The sequence below is a fragment of the Phoenix dactylifera genome, unplaced genomic scaffold (assembly GCF_009389715.1).
Source record: "Phoenix dactylifera cultivar Barhee BC4 unplaced genomic scaffold, palm_55x_up_171113_PBpolish2nd_filt_p 001833F, whole genome shotgun sequence".
Taxonomy (NCBI): domain Eukaryota; kingdom Viridiplantae; phylum Streptophyta; class Magnoliopsida; order Arecales; family Arecaceae; genus Phoenix; species Phoenix dactylifera.
The window spans coordinates 18,295-42,168 of record NW_024069124.1 but is presented as its reverse complement, the minus strand read 5'-3'; the positions used below and the strand labels follow the sequence as shown (position 1 = coordinate 42,168).

General features: G+C 41.3%; 1 protein-coding gene across 7 annotated transcripts; it reads right to left on the bottom strand.

The window, feature by feature from the left end:
* Positions 1-611: 611 nt before the first annotated feature.
* Positions 612-23,011, bottom strand: LOC103697698 ((6-4)DNA photolyase-like). Of its 7 annotated transcripts, XR_005510155.1 has the most exons (7): positions 22,779-22,998; positions 19,168-21,139; positions 18,518-18,574; positions 17,958-18,057; positions 17,787-17,856; positions 17,588-17,668; positions 16,966-17,479 (listed from the first exon to the last, which is right to left on the bottom strand). XR_005510155.1 is itself a non-coding variant. In XM_039122862.1 (5 exons), the coding sequence occupies exons 2-5, from the start codon at positions 18,544-18,546 to the stop codon at positions 624-626; spliced, it is 408 nt and encodes a 135-aa protein (XP_038978790.1). In that variant the 5' UTR covers positions 18,547-18,574; positions 19,168-19,403; the 3' UTR covers positions 612-623. The 7 variants fall into 7 exon arrangements, 5 of the variants coding, with proteins under 5 accessions (XP_038978790.1, XP_038978789.1, XP_038978787.1 ...); XR_005510154.1 differs by having other exon boundaries at positions 16,966-17,668; positions 22,779-22,997; XM_039122862.1 differs by lacking the exons at positions 16,966-17,479; positions 22,779-22,998 and adding an exon at positions 612-650 and having other exon boundaries at positions 17,787-18,057; positions 19,168-19,403.
* Between the last annotated feature and the right edge of the window lie 863 nt (positions 23,012-23,874).

Below are 23,874 nucleotides of genomic sequence, written 5' to 3'. Positions count from 1 at the left end.
TCTCTTGGAACCAGAAGTCAACTCAGCAGCAAGGACATTGCCCCTTGAACCTTTCAAGGCTCCCTCAGCAGTTACCAACATGTTGATTAGTTCAGTCTTAGTGCATTCAATCTTATTCATGTGGTAGTTTACTATAAACTGACCAAATGAATCAGGAAGTGACTGTAGGATCAAATCCACTTGCAATTCCTTGTGCATGTCCATACCGAGCTTCTCAAGCTCCTCTAGGTCCTTGATCATGGTCAGACCGTGATCATGGACAGACTGCCCTTCGCGCATCTTCGCTTTGAAAAGCCTCTTGGACACTTCAAAACGAGCTGTGCGACTCTGCTCACCATACAACTCTTGCAGGTGTGCCAGTATCTCCCTAGCAGTCTTTATATTTTCATGCTGGCATTGGAGTTCATTAGACATGGATGCCATCATATAGCATTTTACTCTAATGTCATCATCCAACCACTTTTTATGCATCTCACGCTGAACATCAGTAGGACGTGCTGGTAGTGTGGGGATATCTGAATCGAGTATATAGCCTATTTTCTCACAGTCCAAAACAATTTTGAGATTTCTAAGCCAGTCTTTGTAATTGGTTCCGGTCAGTCGGTTGGTCTCAAGAATACGGGTCAAAGGGTTTGAAGCTGACATTGTATCTGCAGAGAGTAAAGATTCTAGTTAGACTTTTGTACTTGATCCTAATCTGTTCTAAGGTCTTTTAGAACAAATGTAACTCCCACTATTTTCTCGAATCCCTCACACTCCCCTGGTAGGAAAACGAAAATCCCACACGACTAGGATTTCTAGTGGGTACTGCGGTCCCACCGATTTACATGCCACCTCACCTAACAGTTATTGGTGACACATAGATGGATGAGTGTACAACTCTTGTACAATGCTTCTCAAGCATGTTGCAGTGTTACTTGGTCTCTAAGCCATGAAGACCTCACCTAACAGTTATTGGTCCCATTTCATAGTTAAGTCAGACCCACCGTACAACCGTAGGAATAAAGTCGCCATTGGGTCCTCATCTAACAGTTATTGGTGCCCAACCCCACCTTTACCCTACAACATCTCATGTCTATAGAGAGGTCCAGCCCCCCGATGCAACTTGACCACTGTGTCCAGCCGAGACAAATCAACATCAGAAAGGCCTTAGCAGCTCTACTACAGTGGAAGACCTATTGACTTAATATTGGTTAATCAGGTCTTAGTGTTTGCAACTTGAGCCCTTCATAAGAGGTAATCGAACAATTGGCCAGGTAAGCAGGTGGGAGGCTCCCCTTACTCAGAGAGTAAGGTCCTAATTAAGTAACCACCTTTCATGCTTTCCTAGACACCAATTAGATCAATTAATCTAATATGACTTGCTCATGTCGGTTCACTCTCGACTTGATTGAGGAGGTTTTGATTTAGGTCTCAATTGGGTTTGCTACATCACATGTAAACCTATCTACCCGACTTGCATTCACATCTCATGCAAACGGTACATCACAGACAGTTATAATCGCAGCATCAAATAAAGTTAAACTTTAAATAGGTGATGATCATGGATTCTAATTAGGTCGTATTACAAGCACATGCACATCAATCGATCAAGTGGTCTTCAACTCTTGAATTGGTTCTAAGCCTCCTTGATTCGATCCTTGATCAACTCTTGATCCCATCGCCATCAACCGCTTAGATCACCTTTCATCTCATGCCTTTGCTTCAACTTGATCGTTGATGTACATCACATCACAGAAATACAACCAGATGTAAAATAAAAATAAAAATAAATTACATCTCCTTTTAGGAGGCACGCAAGCCTCTCAAAACATCAAATAAGATGCATGCAAGCATCTGAAAAATTACATGACATCGCAGATCACATCGCAGGTCATTACATTTGATACCAAAAGGGGTTGAATCCTATGACCATCACCGTATGCAACAATTATAATTTTCAGATCTGAAAACTAACTGATTATATCATGACATAGGTCGCTGATCATGCTAATCATGATTCTAAACTTTGTAATCCCATTAACAATGCATTTAGAATCATCTTTTTATCACATAAAAATCAGCATGTAAAAAATCAGCACCCCTGAAAAATCTGCATGCAGAATTTTTCAGCATGCATGATCATTCAATTTTCAGATCTAATAAGCCTTTAGATATTTAATTCTTACCTTAATCTACGAAGCCTAGGCTCTGATACCACTGTTGGGAACCCGCCCATGCCGCTGATATTTCAAAAATTAAATCAGATGGCAGCGGAAGAGGCATGTGCGGGATCGACGTTCATCACATGAACGTTGTTTCGAGACCTTTCGTAATTAGGTAAGAATTAAAACTTTTAAAACTATTAGGAAGATCAAATCTTCACCTTGCGCGGGTAGATGATCACCGCAAATCTGAATTCGTGGTTTTGGAAGAGGGTTCGCTTGAAGCCGTTCAAACGTCCGGCCTCTACGGGTATCCACACGAAGCAGGAACCGATCCAAGCTTTCTATCTCACCGGGGTGCTAGCTCCCTTGCAGAGATAGCTTTGATGGCTGATCTCCTCTCTTTCAATCAACCCTTGATTGTGCTTGAGTGGAGGAGGAAGAAGAAGGGATCTTGAAGAAGAACAAGAAGGCTAGATGCAACCTTTGCTTTCCCTTACTTCGAATCCCAAACGAAGGAGGAAGAAGAGGACCGCCAAGAGATCTTTCTTGCTCCCTTGCTTTTGGTTGAAGACCAAGGAGGAAGAGGAGGAGGCCACGGCTGCAAGGAGAGGGATGGATTCATCTAGGGTGCCGGCCCTAGCCTCCTTTTAAAGGGAGTGGAGCTCCTAACATTTAGGAGCTCCATGACAACTTACCTAAGAGGGGGCGCCGGCCCCCTCTCTTCATGTCGCCCTAGCCATGTGGAGAGGGGCTGATGCCCCTCTTACTTGGTTAACCTAATCCTCTTCCAAAGAGGATTAGGTGCCTCTCTCATGGTTTAATCCTAATCTAATTAGGATTCGCCAAATTGGGTTCAATCTATGCTAGTCCTAATCCAATTAGGACTTGAATGAACCATGACTCAATTGAACTCTTCAATCCTAATCCAATTAGGAGTCATATTGATTCATTAGATTAATAATTAATTTAGACTTAAGGAATCCTAATCCAATTAGGATGTATTTAATTTTAGTCCTAATCCAATTAGGACTCTATTTGAATCCGAAGTCCTAATCTAATTAGGATTTCTAGGAATCCTACTCCAAGTAGGAATCCTATTTTAATTCAAAATTCCTAATCTCATTAGGATTGTAGGAATCCTATTCCAAGTAGGAATCCCAGTCCTACTCCAACTAGGATTCCCAGTCCTAATCCAATTAGGACTCTAGGAATCCTACCCGAAGTAGGATTTGTGTTTAAGTCCAATTGATTAATTCCCTTTGTTCCTTCTTCAACCGAATATCAATCGAATTGATTTCTTGTGATTCCTAATCACGATTTCAACCATCGGATCGGTCAATACTTCTATTGTGTGTGACCCCATAGGTTCTATTCTGACTGGTAGTGAGATATATTGTGATCTCTATCTCAATATCATTGAAAACTCCTTTCAATGGGTTGGAACGATTCTAACTCAACTCATTAGGGTTTATCGATCATCAAGATAATCCCTATGAGTCCCATCATCCACCAGTGACACCTAGCAGCATGTAGTGGCTACCCAGCAGAATGGAATGATGAACCTCTAGGTGCAGTTAACGTGTGATACAATCCTACTATCGTGGATCCCTACAGGACGGAGGTCATGGACAACTCGTCAAACCCCATCGTCTGTCATATGTCAAGATTTGTTCGACTCGAGTTCGATAGTGGAAAACTCTTTCTCCACTTTATATTACTGCCCTGGCCAAGGTCTTAGAACTCAGTCTAACAAATCACATAGGATCACTCCTCTTCTATCAAGGTCGATAGATTCCTTATAGGTGCATACCCTACTCCTACAGTGAACCTACTGCAGCCAATCTACACTGCATGGACCCATATGGCTAGAGACCATGTATGTGTGCAGTCAAACTACAATAACCTCACTGTGAGTAGCCGAAGCACCGCAGGTCAAAGGACCAGTCACACTACTGCAACATCAAGCAAGTCACTGACGAGTGGATAGACATCCAAGTGACTTCTTGTCTTGGTCACGCTCAGTACCCTTATTCTCTAACAAGCACCTGCACTATCACTTCAGTGTCCCTACACTGTGGACTCAAGTCTCGTCCATCCAGAAGGAAAGTGATCTGTGCACTGATCGGATCGATCACCGTCCTCGTGATGATCCATTGATCAGGAGCATTTAGAAATTAATCACCAATGATACATGGCTCAAATTCTCAACTCTTGAGAATATGTATCATCATCTTATTAATTTCTTGGATGATTCATAGACACATAAACAATATGAATGAAAAGATGCCTTTTATTTATTCAATAATAAATAGTCAAGTACAAAATTATGTCCCTAGAATTAATAATGTGTCAGCCAGATTGGCTTCTAGGGCATACATCTAACACGTATATGTCACACAACGACCTAATCTCGATAATGCTGTCGTCCTTGTAACAACATATCATTTGGTCGCGAACTAGTTTAAGGACTCGAAGATAAATTCTCCTTTATCATTAATAAGTCCTAAGGACTTCATCATATAAGAATTCATTTGAAGATGTAAAATGATGAATAATGCCAAAAAATACTTTATTGATTTGTCAATTCATTTAATCATCAACATGCTGACGATTGACATTTAGGATACAATTCCCAACAATACTGGCACACCTGCAAAAGTTGTATGGTGAGCAGAGTCGCACAGTTCGTTTTGAAGTGTCCAAGAGGCTCTTCAAGACAAAGATGTGCGAGGGGCATTCTGTCCATGATCACGGTCTGACTATGATCAAGGACCTAGAGGAGCTTGAGAAGCTCGGTATGAACATGCACAAGGAATTGCAAGTAGATCTGATCCTACAATCCCTTCCTGATTCATTTGGACAGTTTATAGTAAACTACCACATGAATAAGATTGAATGCACTAAGACTGAACTATTAAACATGTTGGTAACTGCTGAGAGAGCTTTGAAAGGTTCAAGGGGCAATGTCCTTGCTGCTGAGTTGACTTCTGGCTCCAAGAAAAAGTCTACTTGGAAGAAAAAGAAGCCTGCGAAGAAGCAGAAGAAAGACAAGAAGCCAAAGAAGGAAGTTCAAAAGAAAAAGACTAATGACAAAGAAAAATATTTCCACTGCAATGCCGATGGCCACTGGAAGAGGAACTGTCCTTTATACCTCAAGAGCCTGAAGAACAAAAAGGCAGACACACCTTCAAAAGGTATGTTAGACTTGCTCGTGATTGAAACTAACCTTACGGTTTCCTCTACTTCTAGTTGGGTTATAGATTCTGGTTCTAGTGCTCACTTATGCACTACTATGCAGGGTCTAAAGGAAAGTAAAAGGCTGGCGGAAGGTGCGGTAACCCTTCGGATTGGCAACGGGGCAAAAGTTGCTGCTGTGGCTGTGGGCACCTATCCTCTGCGACTACCGTCTGATTTTAGTTTATTACTTAGAGACTGTTATTATGTACCTGCTGCTAGCAGAAATTTAATTTCGGTTTCATGTCTAGCACAGGAAGGTCATGTTTTTACATTTGACAAAGACTGCTGTTCTATTTATTTCAGAAATAAAATAGTCGCATGTGGTTTTATGATTGATAGTCTCTATCATTTGCATATGGATGTATCTGTAAATGTGTCTGAGCAAGAAGTGAGTGCCAAAGGATCCAAGAGATCTAGGGATGAGATAAACCAAAAGTATTTGTGGCACCTCAGGCTTGGCCATATTGGAGAGGACAGAATGAACAAAATGGATAAAGATGGGCTTCTCGGCTCATTGACTTTCGAGTCATATCCAGTTTGCGAGTCCTATCTTCAAGAAAAAATGGCTAGATTGCCCTTTGTAGGACATGGGGAGAGGACCACTGAAATACTTACCCTGGTACATACAGATGTGTGTGGCCCATTCGATGTGCTAGCCAGGGGTCGTTATTCGTACTTCATTACCTTTACCGATGATTATTCACGGTATGGGTATGTGTATCTTATGAGACATAAATCTGAATCTTTTGAAAAGTTCAAAGAGTTCAGAAATGAAGTAGAAAAACAAACTGAAAAACCCCTTAAGGCTCTTCAATCAGATCGAGGAGGAGAATACCTTAGTGGAAAATTCCGGAACTATCTCAAGGAGAATGGCATAGTCTCACAATGGACTCCTCCGGGTACATCTCAACTCAACGGGATGTCAGAGAGGAGAAATCAGACTCTATTGGATAGATATGGTCCGGTCCATGATGAGCTTCACTGATTTACCTATGTTTCTTTGGGGAAATGCCTTACGTACCGCAATTTATCTACTGAATAGAGTTTCCTCTAAATCCGTTCCTACCACACCGTATGAGATATGGCATGGTAAGAAACCAAGTCTTGGTTATCTCAAGATTTGGGGATGTCCGGCCCATGTCAAGCGACTACAGGCGGACAAGCAAGAGGCTAGGACCATAAGTGCTCGTTTTATAGGATATCCTAAAGAGTCATTATGATATAATTTTGATGTCTCAGAGGATCACAATGTGTTTGTGAGCCGACATGCCATCTTCTTGAAAAAATAGTTTATCCTTGATAGAGGCAGTGGAAGGAAAATTGAGCTTGAAGAGAAAGTCTTTGAAAAGCAACGAGTCATGGATCCTATAGAACCCATTCATACAAAGTCAGTACACGTTGTCCCTTCTCCACCTCGCAGATCTAGTAGGGTCTCCCATCCTCCCGATAGAGGATACTAAGGAAATGTTCCTCATGGGAGATAGGGAACACATACAGGATTCCAAAACCTACGACGAGGCGATATCAGATATCGATTCCGAAAAATGGTTGGAAGCTATGAAGTCAGAGTTAGACTCCATGCATTCTAACCAAGTCTAGACCTTAGTGGATCCACCAGAAGGTATTGTACCTATTGGATGCAAATGGATCTACAAAAGAAAGATAGGTTCGGATGGAAAGGTAGAGACCTATAAGGCAAGGCTAGTAGCGAAAGGGTATAGTCAGCGCGAAGGCATTGACTATCAGGAGATCTTTTCACCTGTAGCCATGCTGAAATTCATCCGAACATTATTTGCCATTGTAGCATTTTATGATTATGAAATTTGGCAGATGGATGTGAAAACTGCTTTCCTAAATGGATATCTTGATGAAGATATCTATATGGAGCAGCCTATGGGTTTCACTTCCAGTGATGGAGATCACAAGGTCTGCAAGCTGCAAAGATCCATTTATGGACTAAAGCAAGCATCTCGGAGTTGGAACACTCATTTCAATGATGCAATCAAAATATTTGATTTCATCAAGAACGAAGAGGAATCATATGTTTACAAGAAGGTTAGTGGGAGTGCTGTCGTATTTCTCGTACTGTACGTGGACGACATCCTCCTAATAGAAAATGATATTCCCATGCTAACCTCAGTTAAGGTCTGGTTGTCAAAAGAGTTCTCCATGAAAGATCTTGGGGAAGCATCCTATATTTTGGGGATAAATTTCTATAGAGATAGATCCAAAAGGATGCTTGGCCTATCACAGAAGATGTACATAGAGAAAGTGATGAAAAGGTTCAACATGGAAAACTCCAAAAGGGATCTCTTACCCCTTAGGCATGGAATTCATCTCTCTAAGAAGATGTGCCCCAACACATCTGAAGAGATTCAGTGCATGAGCAAGATCCCTTATGCTTCGGCAATAGGGAGCCTCATGTATGCCATGCGGTGTACACGACCTGATATAGCCCTTGCTGTAAGTGTCACTAGCAGATATCAGTCGAATCCAGGTGAAGAGCACTGGACAGCTGTGAAGAATATTCTTAAGTACTTAAGAAGAACTAAAGATTTATTCTTGGTCTTTGGAGGAGCATCAGAGTTAAAGGTAGAAGGGTACACAGATTCAGACTTCATGACTGATATTGATAATAGAAAGTCTACATCTGAATATATGTTCTTGTGCAATGGTGGTACGGTAAATTGGAAAAGTTCTAAACAACCAATCATTGCTGATTCTACTATGGAAGCTGAATACATCGCCGCCTCTGAAGCTGCTAAGGAAGGCTTCTGGTTCAAGAAATTCATTGCGGAATTGGATGTAATGTCATCAGATGCCATAACACTCTACTGCGATAATAATGGCGCCATAGCTTTTGCTAAGGAGCCAAGGTCTCATCAGAAGTCCAAGCATATAGAGCGGCGCTTTCACCTCATACGCGACTATGTTGAGAAGAAATATGTCGAGGTGCAGAGAGTAGACTCCGCCGACAATGTAGCGGACCCGTTCACTAAGCAGCTGAGTTAGTAAAAGACTGAAGCCCACCCTGAGAAGATGGGACTTAGATATATGACTGATTGGCTTTAGTGCAAGTGGGAGATTGTTAGATGTATGCCCTACAAGCCAATCTGGCTGACACATTATTAATTCTGGGACATAATTTTGTACTTGACTTTATTATTGAATAAATAAAAGGCATCTTTTTCATTCATATTGTTAATGTGTCTATGAATCGTCCAAAGAATTAATAAGATGATGATGCATATTCTCAAGAGTTGAGAATTTGAGCCATGCATCATTGGTGATTAATTTCTAAATGCTCCTAATCGATGGATCATCACGAGGACGGTGATCGATCCGATGAGATCAGTGCACACATTACTTTCCTTGAGGATGGACGAGACTCAAGTCCATAGTGTAGGGACACTGAAGTAATAGTGCAGGTGCTTGTTAAAGAACAAGGGTACTGAGCATGACCAAGACAAGAAGTCACTTGGATGTCTATCCACTCGTCAGTGACTTGCTTGATGTTGCAGTAGTGTGACTGGTCCTTTGACCTGCGGTGCTTCGGCTACTCACAGTGAGGTTATTGTAGTTTGACTACACGTATACATTGTCTCTAGACATACGGGTCCATGCAGTGTAGATTGGCTGCAGTAGGTTCACTGTAGGAGTAGGGTATGCACCTATATGGAATCTATCGATCTTGATAGATAAGGAGAGATCCTATGTGATTTATAAGACTGAGTTCGTAAGACCTCGGCCGGGGCAGTATACACAGTGGAGAAAGAGTTTTCCACTCTCAAACTTAAGTCAAATAAATCTTGACATATGACAGATGATGGGGTTTGACGAGTTGTCCATGACCTCCGTCCTGTAGGGATCCATGATAGAAGGACTGTATCATACGATAACTGCACCTAGAGATTCATCATTCCATTCTGTTGGGTAGCCACTACATGCTGCTAGGTGTCACTGGTGGATGGTAAGACTCACAGGGAATATCTTGATGATCGATAAATCTCGATGAGTTGAGTTGGAACTGTTCCAACCCATTGAAAGAAGTTTTCAATGATATTGTGATAGAGATCGCAATATATCTCACTACCAGACAGAATAGAACCTATGGGGTTACACACACTAGAGGTATTGACCGATCCGATGGTTGAAATATGATTATGAATCACGAGTAATTAATTCGATTGATAATCAGTTGAAGAAGGAACAATGAAAATTGATTAATTGAACTTAAACATGAATCCTACTTGGTGTAGGATTCTTGGAGTCCTAATTGGATTGGGACTGGGAATTGAATTAGGATTTTTGAATTCAACTTGGATTCCTACTTAGTGTAGGATTCCTAGAAGTCCTAATTAGATTAGGACTTCGGATTCAAATTAGAGTCCTAATTAGATTAGGACTAAAATTAAATAAGTCCTAATTGGATTAGGATTTCTTAAGTCCTAATTAATTATTAATCTAATGAATTACAATGACTCCTAATTGGATTAGGATTGAAGAGTTCAATTGAGTCATAATTCATTTGAGTTCTAATTGGATTAGGACTTGCATGGATTAAACCCAAAATTGGTTCACCCTTGGACTAAGCCTAATTAGATTAGGACTTAGCCACATGAAGGCCTCCAAATCCTCCTTAGAGGAGGACTAGGGCTAACCAAGAGGGAGGGGCATATCCTAATCCTCCTTAGAGGAGGACTAGGGCTAGCCAAGAGGGAGGGGTGTACGCCCCTCCCCTTATTCTCCCTTGGTACGGCAAACAAGAGGGGCCGGCACCCCTCTTGGAAAGTAATCAAGGAGCTCCTAATTTGTAGGAGCTCCTCATGCTTTTTAAGGGGACCATGGGCAGCACTCTAGGGCATTGAAGCCCTCCCCCTTTCAGCCGTACGCCTCCCTCTTCCCTTTCCTTGGTTCAGCCGCAAGCAAGGAGAAGAAAAGAAGGTCTTGGCAGCCTCCTCCTCCTCCCTTCCTTCTTCCAACGCAGGGAAAAGAAAAAGGCTGGGTCTTGCCTTTGATTCTTCTTCAAGATTCCTCCTTCTTCTTCCTCCTCCCAAGCACAATCAAGGGTTGATTCAAAGGAAGGAAATCAGCCATCTAAAGTAGTCTTTGCAAGGGAGCTAGCACCTCGGGGAGACTAGGAAGCTTTGATCGGTTCTCTACTTCATGTGGATATTCGTAGAGGCCGGACGCGTGTGCGGCTTCAAGCAAACCTTCATCCTAAACTACGAACTTCAGTTTGCGGTGATCATCTATTCGCACAAGGTGAAGATCTGATCTTCCTAATTGTTTTAAAAGTTTTTAATCCTAATTTATCTACGAACGATTTTGAATAACGTTCATGAGATGAACGTTGATCCCACGCATGCCACTTCCGCTGCCATCTGAATTTTTTAAATTTTCTGCAGCATGGGCGGGTTCCCAACAATAGGTTCCATCCAAATTTCTCATACAAGCAAAATGAACCTATTCAGCATCAAGGTGGTCTATCAGGTTTTCAGAACAACTTTTCCAAAATAGGTCCATCACAGAACCAACCTTTGGTTCCATCTGTACCTCCTTATAATGTCCCTATCCGACAGCAACCTTCACCATTAGAAACCATGATGGCTAATATGATGAAACAACAACAAGATTTTATCAAGCAACAACAACAGACTAATACAGCCTAAGCCCAGACTAACCAATTCCATACGCAAGCAATTGCAAAACTTGAGGTTAGTCTAAGCCAAATAGCAAACTCTCTAAGGGATAGGAAGAAAGGTGAACTACCTAGTCAACCAGTGCCTAACCCTAGTAGACAACAAAATCAAGGTCAGAGAGGTCAGTATCAAATCGATTCTAATAAAAATCCGACCTATGAAGTCCAGGCAATTACCACTTTAAGGTCTGGCAAGCAAGTGGACAATAAAGTCCAACTTCCTGAACACGTAAAAGAAAATAAGAATGAATCCAATAAGAACTCTATTCAAAAGAGGGGTCAAGAACAGGACAAAAAGGAAGAACCCATAGAAACATACAAACCTAAGGTTCCCTTTCCCAGTAGACTTTAGGACTCCAAGAAACAATCTAACTTTGATGAAATAATGGAAGTCTTTAAAACTGTTCAAATAAATATACTTTTTCTCGATGCCATACGACAAATTTCCTCCTATACAAAATTCTTGAAAGACCTCACCACGGTCAAAAGAAAAACCAGCATTCCTAGGCAAGCTGTTATGGCTGCACAAGCCTCATCTCTCATTCAACAACAGATTGCCCCGAAATTCAAAGACCCTAGTTGCCCCACCATTGAAATAAAAATAGGAGAGACGATCATTCAGAGAGCCCTATTAGATTTAGGAGCCAGTGTGAACCTACTTCCCTACTATGTGTACCAAAAGTTAGGTTTGGAGAAATTAAAGCCCAAAAATATTATCCTTTTCTTAGCAGATAAGACGGTGAAGTACCCCAAGGGGATTGTAGAGGATGTAATAGTGAAGGTAAACGAGTTTTACTATTCTGTAGACTTCGTTATCCTTGAAACCAAACCTGTAATACATCCAGATAATCACACACCTATAATTTTAGGTAGACCTTTCTTAGCCATAGCAAATGCTGTGATAAATTGTCGAAATAGCATGCTGAAGTTATCTTTTGGCAAAATGAAAGTCGAGCTTAATGTCTTCAACATAAGTAAACAACCACCAGACGATGAAGAAATCAATGAAGTTGACATGATTGAAAGTCTGGTTCAGAAGACTTTCTTACAAACTTATAGTACGGACCCTTTAGAGGCTTACCTTGCCCATTCCAAGGAAGGGGTCAAGCATGCGCTCCCTAATTCTGTTCCCCTTATGAGCATAGATCGTCATCAGCCGACTGTTCTTCCTCGGACTCTTCCAAAATCATTCTTAGATAATGGTTGAAAAAAAATGAATCTACATTTTGTCTGGCTGAAGACATAAAACTTAGCGCTCTTGGGAGGCAACCCAATATGTAAATATTATAAAAAAAATATATTTCAATAAATTACTAACATACAGGTTTGTAGGTTTTTGCCTCAATTGTCAATTTACCTATCCATATCAGGTAACTTCTCCTCTGTCCTATTACTACTTTAAATTTTCTTTAACATTGAGGACAATGTTAGATTTAGGTATGGGGGTGAAAATATTTTTGATTTTTCTGCCTAAAAAGATAAAAAAAAGGGGATTTCAAATTTTTAACTCAAAATCTAATCTTTTTGGCTGTATAAACTAGGAATTGCTTTGACAATAGCTTTGAGTTAAGAAATATGATAGCAGTTCTAGCTTGAGTTTTCGTTCCACCTATCTTCTGCTAACATGATAGAAGATGATTTAGCACCTACACGTAAGCACATGAATAGTGGGGTATGTAAACTTGCAACTAATATGAATACTTTTAATCTTCTGGATAATTTAAAGTTAGATATGTGATGAACACACTAAAAAAAAAAGAAAAAAGAAAGGAGTTTATTTTAAGTCTTCTCACTGAGTAACCGGGCCTCTTGCCTGGCAAGCAGCGAGTGTTCGCATGAAAAGGTGAAAATGACTTAGATTAAACTCTGAGTGACTAATTCGGCCTTGGAGCCTGGTTGACTTGAGTTATTAAGCCTGTTAGGGTGTCTTTACACCTAGTGCCCTGAGCCATCTGGATGGGGAGTCATTGGCCTAACACTCGCTATATGGGTTAGCTAGAAAGCTTATTAAGGCTAGATATTGTACAAGTCATTCTTCTTAGCATTCAATCTGATTAAAAAAATAAAATAAAAAAATAATAATAATAAATAAATTTGGGATGTTTATTACCATTTAACTATAGAAAGTCTTGAAAATTGGAGTGATCATGTTGGAAGTAAGTGAAAGCCACTCATTTATATGATACTATCTTGCACCTCACTACATTCTTGACTTGTTAGCAAATAGATGGGGTATAATGAAACTTGAGTTAGAATCTGTTTAAAGATGATAGCAATAAGTCTCTATTGTCCTTGCAATTCTAGGTTCAAACAATAATACTTGTTCAAAATTCAAGTTAAACATTGAAAATTCCTAACTGATGAAGTTTGTGGGTAACTTCACTGCAAACCCTCACGAGACAACACTCGTCCACTAGGGTAACCTAGGAATTTAAAGGCTTGTTGCACATGCTAAGTGCAATCGTGATTCCTTACGAAAATGGGTACATATCTTAGTTTTGTGTATTTAGCTTCAATTAAAAAAAAAGTCATAGGTTAGACTACATTTTTTGTACCCTTATTTATTGTTTGCTCGTTAATTGCTAGAGACTAGCAATAAGCTAGTTGGGGGGTGTGATGAGAGCACAAAAGTGCGATCTACATATCACCTAAATTAGTGTTATTGCTAACTGATAATGATAAATTCACCGGTTTAATATTATATTTTCGTTTGGTACAGATTATTACAAATTAAAGTTTAAATGCGCATTTGGTACAGATTGCGCAGGCCCAATCCTACCATGACCTAGTCGAGCACATTTGCCCCCGAGTGATTTTTCACATTATACTACCCATCCCACGGTTTATCATCAGAATCACGTCTTCAACACGTTGCGATGTCCCAGCATCCGCGCCGTCCATCGGATCACCTTCCAAATCAGCCCCGCATCCTAAGACTCTGCAATCTCCCTGCATCGCACAGCCCTCTTCCAGATTAGCCTTCTTCCCGTCTCAGCCTGTGCGAAAACGAAGGAGGAGCAACGGTCCCCATGAAGCATCCATGTCTGCATCTTTCCTCCCCGATCCACGCCTGCCTCCCAGCAGCCAAGATTCACAGCCGGCGCTCCCATCCTCCCATGGTCCAAAGAGGAAATCCATGAAGCGTGATTCCAGCCACAGATCCCAGCGTCCAAAGCTTCCGGCCACCCGTTTCAAAGATCTCCAGCTTCATCCCGTGCGGAAACAGGGGAGAAGAAAGGATCCCACGCCCGTCCGCCTCTTCCGCATCTCCTCCCTTCCGTTTCAGCCTCCCACGTCCGATTTCAAGCCATGATCCTAGCATCCATTTCTTCTCCCAGCGATTCCACGAGCCCCAGTTTCTTCCGTCCGATTGCAAGGCTGATCCAAGATGCCGCGTCCTCCTCTTCCGAGTTCCAGCATCTCATCCCGTGCCATTCTGCATCCCAGCTTCCTTCCCAAATCAGCAATCGGATCCCCCAAGCACCACATCCGTGATCAACTCCCTCCCATCGATCACGCGACCCGGACGATCGCCTCCTCCCAGCGATCCCGCAGCGCCCCCTCATCGGATCCACCTCCTGGAATCCCACCTCTCCGTGATCCCAGCATCTCGTGGCTAGCTCATTTCTCCCTGCGATCAAGCTTCTGTTACTCCTCCATCAAGGGATCCATTGGCGGGCCAAAGAGGTGGGCGACCTATTTAAGGAGAGGAGAAGAAGGAGGAGGGGGGGGGGGGGGTCGGCTGGTTCAAAAAGGGAGAGGGGGTGACCCGAGAAGGAGGAAGAAAAAGAAACAGAGCATGGCTCTATTTTGTTTGAAAAGAAGAATAAAAAAATAGGGGAGAGAAGAAAGGGGAGTTTTCTATTTGATTTTCCCTTTATTTCTTGTTCCCTTTTTATTTGCAGAAGAAAAGAAGCATTGGCTTCATCTTCAATTTTTTTTACTTCTTGTAATCATTTCTTTTTATGAAATCTATTAAATTTTTCTTTCATGCAATCCTTGTTCTAGGTTCAAGTTAATTTCTTTTTTTATGCAATCTTTTAAATTTTTTTTATGCAATATATTTAATTTTTCTTTTATGCAATTTATGTTTCAGGCTTCAATCTTCTTAGCTTCCATCAATCTTCTATGCCAAAGCTCTTCTTTAATTAGTTAAATATATAAATGCTTTTTGAATCTAAGTACCTGTCTTTTCATTAATTTCAAATAGAAAATATTCTCTGGTAGACCAGAGAATCATTCAACCTTCTTGAGGTAATGTTTTTTTTTATTATCATTCAAAAATCGGTTTTTAATCCAAGTGAACGTTTTAATTTTTAAGCAACTCCAATCGCCTCCCTGTGGATCGACCTCTTATGACCACTATTCTTCGAGTAGAAAAGGTAAGAGTATAATTAAATTAAACATTGTTTGTCGGTTCTAACAACGATCTGTTTAGCGTATTTTTAGGTAAACAGGAATCAGAAAACATCCCCCATCAAGCAGCTTTTAACAGGAACATCGAATAATCCTTCGCTTAACCCATTCCTCCGATACTTCAGCACCGACTAAAGGATTTGTGTATATCTCTTAGGATATGATCATCCCAGTTGGTTATTCTGTTAACCACTCTCTTCTCTCTCTCTCTCTTCTATATGTACCTTATCCTCCTATCGTGAAATATTGAGACTTCTATTTCTTTATGGTATCAGAGCGCTCCTTCCTCCAACGAGAAGAAAGCGATCCTTTTCCCCTCTTCCATGGCCTCCAGCGTCTCATCCAATGCTACGATCGCTGTCGGTAATAACCCACCACCATTACTATACAACTGATCTCGATCAATGCAGCAACCCAGCTTCCGTTGAAGCTTACGTCATCTAACTTCACCTCCTGGCGTGCCCAGTTTGTCTCCCTCCTCATCGGCTATGATCTCTTGGGTTATGTTGACGGCACAAACCCATATCCGCCGAAGGAAAACTTCTCCTCCTCCGCCTCTGCGTCTCCTTCTCTAGTGTATCTTCTCTAGTTTCGGCAGGACAAGCTCCTGCTCCATGCAATCTTGGCTTCCGTTTTCGAAGCTGTCATCCCACTGATTGCTACGTTGGAGACGTCTCATGCTGCTTGGTCGAAACTATCCCGGCTCTATGCCAATTGTTCTTGTACCCGAGTTATGCAGCTCAAGGAGGATCTCACCCATATCCAACGTGGTTCCCGATCTGTCACTGACTTCTTGCACGCTGTGAAGATCATTGCTGATGAGTTAGCCGTCATTGATTCGCCTCTCTCGGCGGACGACATCACTCTCCATGTCCTTAATGGACTCGGACCAGAGTATCGAGATATTGCTGCACCCATTCGTGCTCGTGAGAATCCTCTCACCTTTGAAGAACTGCATGATCTATTGCTCGGCCATGAGAGCTATATCACTACAAGAAAATTGGGCATTAGCGACGCTTTTTTTGGCCTTTAGCGACGCTTTTAAGCGTCGGTAAAAACCATCCCGACGCTTTCCTAAGCGTCGGTAAAGCGTCGCCTATGCTACAGTGGGGAAAATATTTTCCGACGCTTTCAAAAGCGTCGGAAATTAGCGACGCTTTGTAGCGACGCTTTAAAGCGTCGTTAAATGTGATTTTAACGACGCTTTAAAGCGTCGTTATAATATTATTTTCTTAACAAAATTTCGTGATTTTAACGACGCTTTAAAGCGTCGTTAGAATATAATTTTTTTAAAAAAAATTTTGTGATTTTAACGACGCTTTAAAGCGTCGTTATAATATTATTTTTTTAAAAAAAAATTTCGTGATTTTAACGATGCTTTAAAGCGTCGTTAGAATATTATTTTTTTTAAAAAAAATTTAAAAAATTTTTAAACTTTGTTTTCAAAATCAAAAGTATTGAGCATCTAGATGTTCATAAGTATATCTTCCTCACTACAGAGATGAAAGGTGACATAAGAAAAGCCATCAAAATTGTTAAACTGTATACAAAGAATTGTTCACAGAGTTTGGTACCTCAATTTAGGATTAGGTAACTCTAATGATTCACAAATTGCTGCACTAGCCCAACCTTTCTAATTTATTTAAGAGCTTCCCTGCAGTACCATGAAGCTTGACACAGAGTGGCTGGACCAATAGTTCAGATCCAACAATGGGAAAAGCAAAGATATAAAAGAGCTGGAGCATCTAAAAATTGTTTCTGTGATTAAAATCAAATCTCACACACCATTTAGTTAAATGGTGTACATTTCGCATTCCCATAGCTGTTTTTTGAAGTATGGGGAGATGAGGATGTTAGAGTGGGCATGCAATGAGACTAGGAAGAATGAAGTTGTCAATAAGGTAATACTGACCACTACCACCCAATACTTTCATTGTTGGTTGTCAATACCACCCCCTATCGATTGCCATATTACCTTCTAAAACAAATGCAACCAATACCACAACTTCAGTCTTACCTCAAGTAATACTCCTTTTTTTTGATGAGTCTGCTAATAATAATTGATAGTACAAGAGCTAGGGACTACCTTTCCTATAACAACTGCAGGATTGAAGAGAGTATGGCTCACAGGGGAGAACACCTCGATTCCAGATAGAGAGGCAAAATCCTACAAGTACAATTGCAAGATATCATTAATGAGAAGAAAAGCCAGGAAAAGGCCAAATCTTTCTTGCTTTTTTTTGCCTGAAAAAAAAAGCGAGGCAAATCCAATATGAATAACTCACTTTGACTTGTTTATCCCGGGCGAGCGAGTATGGCTCTGTCGAATTCGTAGCAGAGCTTTCCAATATTCCACTAAGAAAAGCATTCAAGAAAACATGGTGACTCAAGAAAAAAAAAAGAAACGACAAATTCAAGCAAAGTAGTTCCAAGATTATGTTTGAAAACAGATTTACATCCTTCAAGATGACACAGGGGACTCGGACGGGATCTCCTCGGAGGAGGAGTAGGCGAGAGCCGGGGGAGAAGCGGATCCTGCAGTTGTTCTCTTCAATCCTGCAAATTTACTTATCTCATCAACCACCGAACCAAATGAGCAGATCCAGAGGGATAACCACCCTACATGCCATCCATACTAAGAAACAAGGTCAGAGCAAACGATGGTGCACATCCAACTACAAATGGGAATTTTTTATTTTTTGCTCTTTCAATCATTTCTTTGTTTTCTTGAAAATGCCTAATAAAAACGGTTGAGCAGGATCTACACATCCACCCACAAATTGATAAGACAGGATAATTGATGCCTATGCATTATCATGCATGCAGCCTCTTGTAGAGACCTCGGCAAACACTTTAGAGGCAGAATACAGGTGACAAGAAATGAAGTCGAGCAAACGATGGTGCACATCCAACTACAAATGGGAATTTTTTATTTTTTGCTCTTTCAATCATTTCTTTGTTTTCTTGAAAATGCCTAATAAAAAAGATTATGAGTCTGTCAAGAATGCCGGAATACCTGCTCTTTCTCAATAGTCGTTGAGCCATTTTTAGCAGCCATCGTTATATCCTCCACCTGAACAATCAAGAAAACCGAAAAAAAGGAATCACCTTGTAGAATTCCAAAAAAATATGGGTACATCAGGAAAGAAGCAATAACTGCGCGATCAAGAAAAGGGTCTCAAACAGAAGTACTACCACATAAAAATTCCAAGAGAACCAAGAAAAGATCAAGAGAACCTCATCAAGAAGAAATCACAACATTAAAATTCTGAAGAAACAAAGAAAAGCAAAAAAGGCGTTAACCGAACAAAAAAAGAAAAGAAAGAAGGCTATTGCTCCATTAAAAGTCCGAAAACGCGGAGATTGCCCGAATCAGATCCACAAAACCTCATTCCTTTTCGAAATCCAAAATGATCCAGAAGGAGAGAACAATCGCCAAACCAAACTAAACGAAACAAAATTTTCTCAGATAAGCATCTACCGCTGATGATCCAAGAAGAGAGGATATCGTTCGCTAGTGCGGAAGATTAATCATCTTCTTGAAAAAAAAACTGAAATCGGCCGGAAAACCCTCGTATATAGATAAAATTCAAGGGTTCATACCCAAGAGAACATGAACAAATTCCTGCAAGCTCTAAAAAAATGAAACCAAGATTGACGACATACCTGATCCCAATCCTATGATCGAAGCAAGAGAAGAAGATCCCAAACCTGGCCAACGGAGAGGGGGAGGAGGGGAAGGAGATGCGGCGGAGGAACACGATTTGGGATCGTTCGTCGGAGGAGATTGGCTGAGATCGGTGAAAAGGGCTGAGGACGGAGAGGGTCGGTCGCCGTGAGTTAGGGATTTAGGGCTGTGGGCTATGGAGGGAGGGGGTCGATGGGGTTTTGTGGGGGGGAGAAGTGAAGTCCGACGACGCTTATAAGCGTCGTCGTATTTTTTTCCTACGCCGACGCTTAAAAGCGTCGGCGGAACGTTTTTACCCACGCTTTTCCCAAGCGTCGGCATTTACCGTTGCAAGAAAAAAATTTGCCGACGCTTTTTTGTAGCGTCGGCAATATAGAGTCGCCAGAACCCTTTATTGTTGTAGTGTATCCGTCGTCTCGAGACGTCCACGGCTACTCTTGTTGCCACTGCGAACTCCACCCAATGCCGGGCGTCCAACCACCACAAGTATTCCAACAAGAAGACCTCTCGCCCACACTCTGGCAAGTCCAGGCCTCATCGTCGTCCTGATACGGCCACCCTCACTTGCCAACTTTGCGACATTCCAGGTCATTCAGCTAAAACTTGTTGTGTGAAGCCGCGGCCTGGCGTCTCTGCCAACTGTGCATCTCCTTCATCTTCCTCTTGGAACAAGAAATAGCTCGTTTATTCGGCGACGTCCCACAACGTCACTTCCGATCTTGCCAATCTCTCCATCCACTCCGAATATGATAGCACTTACGAGGTCGTCATCGGTGATGGTTCAGGTTTGCGTGTAACCCATGTCGGCTCTACATCCATTCCCTCCTCTCCTCACTCCTTCAAACTCTCTAATACTCTCTGTGTTCCGTCAATTAACACAAACCTGAATTCAATTCATAACTTCACTAAAGACAATGATGTCTTCTTGGAATTTCACTCGTTTCACTTTCTTGTGAAGGATCGGAGAACGGGGGCGGCGCTTCTTCAAAGACCAACCATTTAAGGTTATGAAGAATGCGTGAAAGCACTATGAGGAAGAAAAAAATACCAAGAACCAAGATTTCACTTCATCCAGTTGTGGGATCTCGTATGCCTCAGACTATGATGTTGGCTCGCCATGTGAAGAAACAACTAATTAGTGTTCTAATTCGTAAGGCCTGTGGTCCCAACTTCTTAGATTCAGCTGCAATGTCTTCAATCAGGATTGCATTTCATGCGAGATTTGTCTTTCAAATTGCTACTGCTTTAATAACATGGAAATAGTTTATAAAGCAAACGAAAATAATTTTAATATAGCCATATATGGACTTGCTTGTATAGGGTCTTAGTTCCTAAGATTATCGCCATTTATTGCAGTTGCTATTACTCTTGTTTATTTGCATTATCTGATTTCTTTTGATGAATTATTTTTGATCTGCCATACTTCTATCCGGCTTGTCAAAAAATAATAAAAAATAAAAATAAAAAAGTGCAGAACAGAAAAGTATAAGCATAAAACATAATTTTCAAGGGTAGGAGTCCATATTCTTTTACTCAGCAATAATGATGATGATTTTCATAATATGGACATGAGCCCCAAGTCTTAGAACAATGACAATAACAGTAGAAGAGCACTCAAAATATAGAGGTATATATTATATAGCTCTCCGTTGTAAGTTGAACAAGCCCAGATCTGACATCTGCGTTGGGCTGCTTATTTAGTGCATGCATGGATTGATACAAAGTGAACATAATATACGTTCGACCCGGGATTGGTCAATGGCCCCGGATACTAGTATAGATATAATTTTAGTGGCAGTTATGGGGTGGGAGGATTAGCACGGCATCCGTAGATCTTTCTGCAGCCAGGTTGGTAAGGCCTACCGCTGGGCACTCCATAAACTGGCCTACGCGGATTTAACGCACCAGGAGTAATAGGCTTAGCATCTACCGGCTTCTGGCCACCTACTTCTGCGCAACCAATTGTAAATTATTATTTGTATTATCTTAGAGGGAAAGATGTATTTAATTTTCTTTTTAAGATAAAAGCTCAAAATTTATAACATTCCAACGGCATTCACCAAGACCTACCTTTGCCATTCATTTTTTAAAAAGAAAAATATTTGAAGGAAGTTTCTTACCTCCATTCTAAACTAGTTGTAGTAGATTATACTAGGTTATGAAGGACAAGAGGAAGTTAAATTCACATTCAACTATTTTAACCTAGCAGTATGATGTGTTGCAGATAGGGATGTCAAACCAATTGTGTCAAACTCAGATCAAGCTTTAGATTGAGGAAAGCGCAAATTGCAGATAAATAAATTAAATCTAAATCAATAAAACAAGCTTTTACTGTGTACGTGAGTACGTTTGTATAGAGAGGTACACAGGTAGATAGATAATGGATTTTTGAATTAGGACTTTGATTAATATAATTCTTTTAATCAATTAAATATTAATTCACACTTGAGTCAAGCTTAAAATCAAGCTATAAAATTCAAACTTGAACCAGGCTTGATCAAGCTTGAATTGATTTCAACTCAATTTAAGATTATTGAGCTGATCAAGTGCACTCGTCTTCGAGTTGGTTCGAAATTAAGCTTGAAGTATTGATAAGAAAAATCGAACTTGATCTTTGAGTTTCCAGCTTAAAATTAGTTTCAAATTAAGCTTAATCAGGTCCAAGCTTGATCAAGCTTAGCTCTCTTAGACCCCTAGGCCTTGATGGCAGCACGTGGGCAACCAGTCTAATTCATGTCAGGCCTCTTCCACTTTCAGATAGAAGACATCTATTTTGTGCGTAAGAAGTTCTAATACGTGCATGATAATACCACTTGTGGTAACTCAATATTAAACCACCCCTACCTATCACATTAATTTTCAAAGAGCAAACTTGTCCCTTCATATCATGTAGCCAGAGAACATTATGTGCCTACAGATGTCCCTATCTTTTTTGCTTCAAATATGAGATAAATTTCTTGTAATAAAGTGGGAAATCTGGAAAAAAAAAGAGAACAAAAAAGAATGGCTTGGCTGTAACTTATGTTTTACTCCATATTCTAGCTACAACTTATGCGATATTAATTAAAAGAAAGCAATATATTTTTAATAAAAGAAGTAAATTGGGAGATATTAAAGGTGTTCTGATTTCTTTAAGCAAGGCCGCATGTCGAAATCAGTGAGGCTATTGCAATTGAAGAAAAGAAACTTTTAAGATTAAGAGGGGGTTCTGATTACACTGAGCAAGGCCACATGCTGCAATCAATAACCGTACATCTCCCACAATAAATCAATAGAAAATTTCAACTTCATCTATGCAACAGTTATTGTGTAAGTCTTTATTACTATGCCAACACCGCTCAAAGTTATATTTTTGTCCCTTCTGGTATGTGAAGTATCATTTTTTGGGGTCATAGCTTGTCATATGCCGGTTAGAAAAACCATACCATGTCTGCTGCGATGAATTTGTTTTCACATGTTAGTGTTAAACTAGTGAGCCTCTAAAAATGAAACAAAATAAATTGGTTGGGCAGAAAAATGGAGGAAAAGAAAGACATAAGAAACACAGATAAATAAGGCTTGAGGAAAGCCGACATAAGATGACGCTCACTTGTTTGTGTATCATGGGCATGATCCCTGGTAGCCATACTTGGTTGGATGATTAAACTGCAGAGGAGAGCCAAAAGGATGAAAAACGCCTTAAATGGCATCATATTTTTTTTCTAGTTTTTGGTAATCCCCACTTCCTTGTTCTTCCGAGATGCGATGATCCTTCCACCCATCTCCTACTTATAGCACACGGGCAATGTGATAACTAAAGTGGAATAAGAGCATCCACAGAAAGAAGCTTCTTTTAGTGGTGCATGTGCTGCCGTTGGCTCTTGACTTCATAATTTTATCTCTTTTGGCTCATTCGAGTTGTGCGGTTGTCACTTGGCCGTGATTTTTTTTCTCCCAAAATTCCTAGAAATGAAGACTTGTCCAAGGCGCTGCACCACAACGAGGAAGAGACGGATATGGGTAAGAAGGAGCGGAGACCGCAACCACTGAATCCATCTGTTGCTGGTGGTCCAAACCGAGAACGATTGGCACAGCGGTGTGAACGGGGTTCCCTTGGAGTTGGGTTGATTGCGCTCCACCTTCCACCGGGAAACCTGCAGGCAAGCCTCGCACCACCACTGGGGTAGTGGGGGCCCTCCGACGATCAAGTCAGAGGAGATTGAAGGAGAAGGAGAGATAGTAGTAGCGGATAAGAGAATACTCTGGAAAACCTTTGCTTACCCTCCCCCTTCTCCCCCCCAGCCGCATATATACCAGGCTGGGGGGTCTTTCTGGGGGGTTGGTCATCGTGTGGCACGATGGAGTTGCCACTGGCATGGCCGTTACAGGGCGTCGTGGGGCAGCGCTGGGTACGGCCATGACAGGGCGTAGTGGGGCTCCACTTTGTACGGCTGTTACAGGGGATCGTGGAGCAGCGCCGGATGCGACCGTTGCAGGGAGTAGTGGAGCAGGGGGCCGCGGCGTGCCTCAGGGGAACAGCCTGTCGTTGTCGGGAGATTGCCGACTCGGGGTCGGATGGCTGGATCAGGGGGCAGCCGACTCGGGGTCGGGCTGTGGAGCCGAAGATATCCGACTCGGGGTCGGATTGCTGGATCAAGGGGCAGCCGACTCGGGGTCGGGCTGCGGAGCCGAAGATATCCGACTCG

Coding starts and splice junctions, on each gene's coding strand:
- LOC103697698 (XM_039122861.1), bottom strand. CDS start 18,546: ATGGCTCAACGACTATTGAGAAAGAGCAG. Junction 17,669..17,786: donor CCCGGGATAAACAAGTCAAA/GTGAGTTATTCA, acceptor TTGTACTTGTAG/GATTTTGCCTCTCTATCTGG. Junction 17,480..17,587: donor CTGCAGTTGTTATAGGAAAG/GTAGTCCCTAGC, acceptor CATTTGTTTTAG/AAGGTAATATGGCAATCGAT.